General features: G+C 41.1%; 1 protein-coding gene across 1 annotated transcript; it reads right to left on the bottom strand.

Annotated features, from left to right (window-relative positions):
- Nucleotides 1–1,001: 1,001 nt before the first annotated feature.
- LOC143858997 (pentatricopeptide repeat-containing protein At4g38010-like) lies at nt 1,002–2,530 on the bottom strand. The gene is made up of 2 exons (XM_077369678.1): nt 2,371–2,530; nt 1,002–1,660 (listed from the first exon to the last, which is right to left on the bottom strand). Exons 1-2 carry the CDS (start codon nt 2,528–2,530, stop codon nt 1,002–1,004), a joined length of 819 nt encoding a protein of 272 aa, XP_077225793.1.
- Between the last annotated feature and the right edge of the window lie 940 nt (nt 2,531–3,470).

A 3,470-nucleotide genomic window follows, 5' to 3' on the forward strand; every position in this document is an offset into this window, starting at 1 on the left:
TTCATGGTGTCCACAAACCTTTAATAATATCCATTGTTGTTAGAAATGTGTAGCTACAAGTGATTGATATCGCATGGAAACCAATTGCCATTAACGACTACTTGATGAACCGAAAGGGCAAAGGTGGTGATAAAATTGAATTGGTACAACATTTGTTGTTTTAACAACAGATATGTTCAAAACATTTGTTGGTACAACATTTGTTATTTTTGCTTTTCCTTCTCAAAAAAATTGGTAGGAATGATGTCTTACAAAGAAACCAAGGAATAACTCCTGAATCCATGAACTATACCATTTAATTCAATGGAACTACAGCCAGGAGCCTTTACTATACCCCTGTCTGTCATCATTTTCCTTATTTCCGTTACACACTTCCATTGCCCCTTGGCACTATAAATGTTAGACTAAAGCACATAAGAACTAGTATCGTCAGGTTCCAATTCAATTAAGTGCTTTGCTGCATGCTCGGCAATTTCAATATTTCCATGATTCCTAGAAGCTCCAAGAAGAGCCCTCCAAACTACATTGTTGGGTCTCATGGGCATGTACTTAACAAGCTCCCTTGCCTCCTCTAAATGCCCCGCACGACTTAGAAGGTCAACCATACAACCATAATGTTGGATCTTGGGTGTTATGCCATATTGAAGGCTCATGAGCTCAAAATATAGGCATCCCTCATGTACCAAACCTAAATGACTACAAGCACTTAGAACGCCAATGAAACTAATATCATCAGGTCTTTCTGCCGATCGCCGCATTTCCTCAAACAAATGAATTGCATCATTTTTTTTTAAAGGTAACAAATTAAATTAGAAATCAGGGGACAAGATGTCCCACAAGTTGAAACAGTACAGAGTGCATGGGCACCAAATGGCCCCAAAATCATACTGAATTACATCGCATTCTCATCCACAGAAGGGTATACTACCTTTGGCTCCGTTAAGAAAACTCCCGCCTTAGCCAAAGCATCTGCGTTTGAGTCTGCAAATCGGTGCTTGTGGTTAAGCAGCGTTGTCACATCCATGTATTGCAAGCCCTGATATCATTGAGTTCCAATGATCTATGTTTCTATGAGTTATGCAATCAAATATCCCCAAAGCAATATCTACATTTCCACATTTGCAGTACATGTCTATGATGGCAACACCAACAATACCATCCAAAGAGAATTTGTTCTTATCCACATAAGTAGGAATCCATCTACCTTGGGCAAAAAGACCCAAGTCAGCTATAGCTGAAAGAACAATTGCTAGAGTGGAACAATCGGGTTTCTCCCCGACCATTTGCATGCGGTGAAAGAGTTCAATGGCCTCCTTGGCCTGGCAATTTTGTCTGTAACCGGCAATTAATGCATTCCAAGAGATCACATCTCTTTGGGACATTGCATCAAATAGTTCTTGTGCAATATTTATGCTTCCAACACTAGCATAGGCATCAATCATGATGTTCCAAGAGAAAATATCCCTTTCAGGCATTTTACCACATTTTGCATATCCATTGACAATAATGGTCCAAGTAACCACATCTCTCAAGGGTGTTTGATCAAACAACTCCCTTGCAGCTTTCATGTTTCCACATTTAGCATAACCATATATCATGCAATTCCACGAGACAATATCCCTTATGGGCATTTCATTGAACAATTTTGCATATAACACAACTAAAATTTGCATATAACACATTCACAAGAAAAACAGAAGAAACATGCGCATAACTGCATAAGCACATATAACTAATTGTATTTAAAATTAAAAATACACAACTAAAATTACTTCCTATTCTACCACAATAATGATCCAACGGTCAGATCTTTCTTGATCTCATGTAATACAATATGATCAACAACCTGACTAAAACATAGAGAATGATATCAGCACACCCATGTTTCAATAATTGCACAAACTCAGCTTGTCTTTTCTTTCTTAATTGGCCTGTGAGAACTTAATTTTTGGGAACTGTAATAGCTTTTAACAACTCTTTATAAATAATAAAAGACAAGAAGGGTTAGTGCAAATATCAAAACATGGGTGTGCTGATATCATTTTCCAAAACATAATACATACACAGATTGAAAATAAGATGGCATTTTATTGCCTAGTAACCGGGAGGTGGCCCAGGTTTAGACCGCTGGGGGGGTGTGTGTGTCAGTGTGTGAGGGGCGGGGGAGGGGGCGGGGGAGGGGGAGGGTGACGAGGTGGGAGGGGTCGAGGGCGGTGTATGAAATGTAGCGGACGGGGGGTTTTGTCTGGGGGTTGTTTCTGGGGGTTTTGTCTGGGGGTTGTTTATGGGGGTTGTTTATGGGGTTATTGTTTTTCACAGGAGTATGTGGGGATATCGGATTCGGCCGGTCCATTTGGCGAAAGTGATTACCAGAACCAATGGTTCCTTGCTCGGAATCCGGCATGGGATTCCGCCGGACTCTGGTGTCACCGCGGACTCCGGCATCAGTGTTGCAGGTGCATATGTTGGTAATGGATGTCCCCACCCCAAGTACCAACATGACAATCAGTGTCCATGAACGAACCTCCATTGTATCTATTCCCTACTAAACACTAGCTACTTGGGCACATCATCTTTTATAGTTGAAAAAAGCAAAGTTGTTTTTGTGGTTCTTGGCAAGTTCTTGGAAATTTCCACCAAGATAAGGAGATTTAAATTGTGAACTTAAAAGCATTAATCTTATTTGCCAACTTGATTTCTGGGTCGTCGGTACTATGACTTCCAAGGATGAATTTTTGGCTTGTCCATCAATTGGATGGTTAGGATTGTCCGATGGTGAGGCTTTTTGTTGCTTGGCATAGACCTGACAAAAACTGACCCGGACCTGCGGGTCCACCCGGCCCTCCCATAAATTCCGGGTCTGGGTCACCAATATGTGACCCGTTTGAAATTGACCCGCGTCCACCCGACCCATCAAAACTAGGGCGCGCGGGGGCTAGAAAAGTTTTATTTTGGCCTTTTTACGTAATTGTCATAATTTTTTAATTTTCTTTGTAGGTTTTTTGGTAATTGTCATATTTTAGTACATTCTTTTGGTATTTTTTTTGGTAATTTTTCTACTTTACTTTCATTTTTCCGTAGTACCTGCATGATAATTATATATTGCTATTATTTATTGCTAGCCACCTTTGCGCAACTCGTAGTTCTGCCGATCTTTGCAGCAAAGGGTGGGCGACAAGCCTAAAAGTAGCATCGGCGAAGGTGGCTAGCGAATCCCTATACAAAAAAAAAAATCTTTAAAAAAATACGTCAAAAATCCCGGTGACCCGTACGGGCCAGGTGCGGGTCCAAGCTCAATCACCCGTAAAATTTTCCGGGTCATTTTGAACCCGGCCCGGCCCGCCGTTTGCCAGGTCTAGCTTTGCACAGCCATAATTAATGATGTAATAGTCAGGAATCTCTTTAAGGCCCTTTGTTTGCGGCAGTATTGAGGGTTCTCAGATTTGAGGATAGAGAGATTTGAGGATCTC

This window comes from Tasmannia lanceolata, unplaced genomic scaffold, assembly GCF_043159265.1.
Source record: "Tasmannia lanceolata isolate RefF3 unplaced genomic scaffold, GAP_Taslan_0.1 ptg000029l, whole genome shotgun sequence".
Lineage (NCBI taxonomy): Eukaryota > Viridiplantae > Streptophyta > Magnoliopsida > Canellales > Winteraceae > Tasmannia > Tasmannia lanceolata.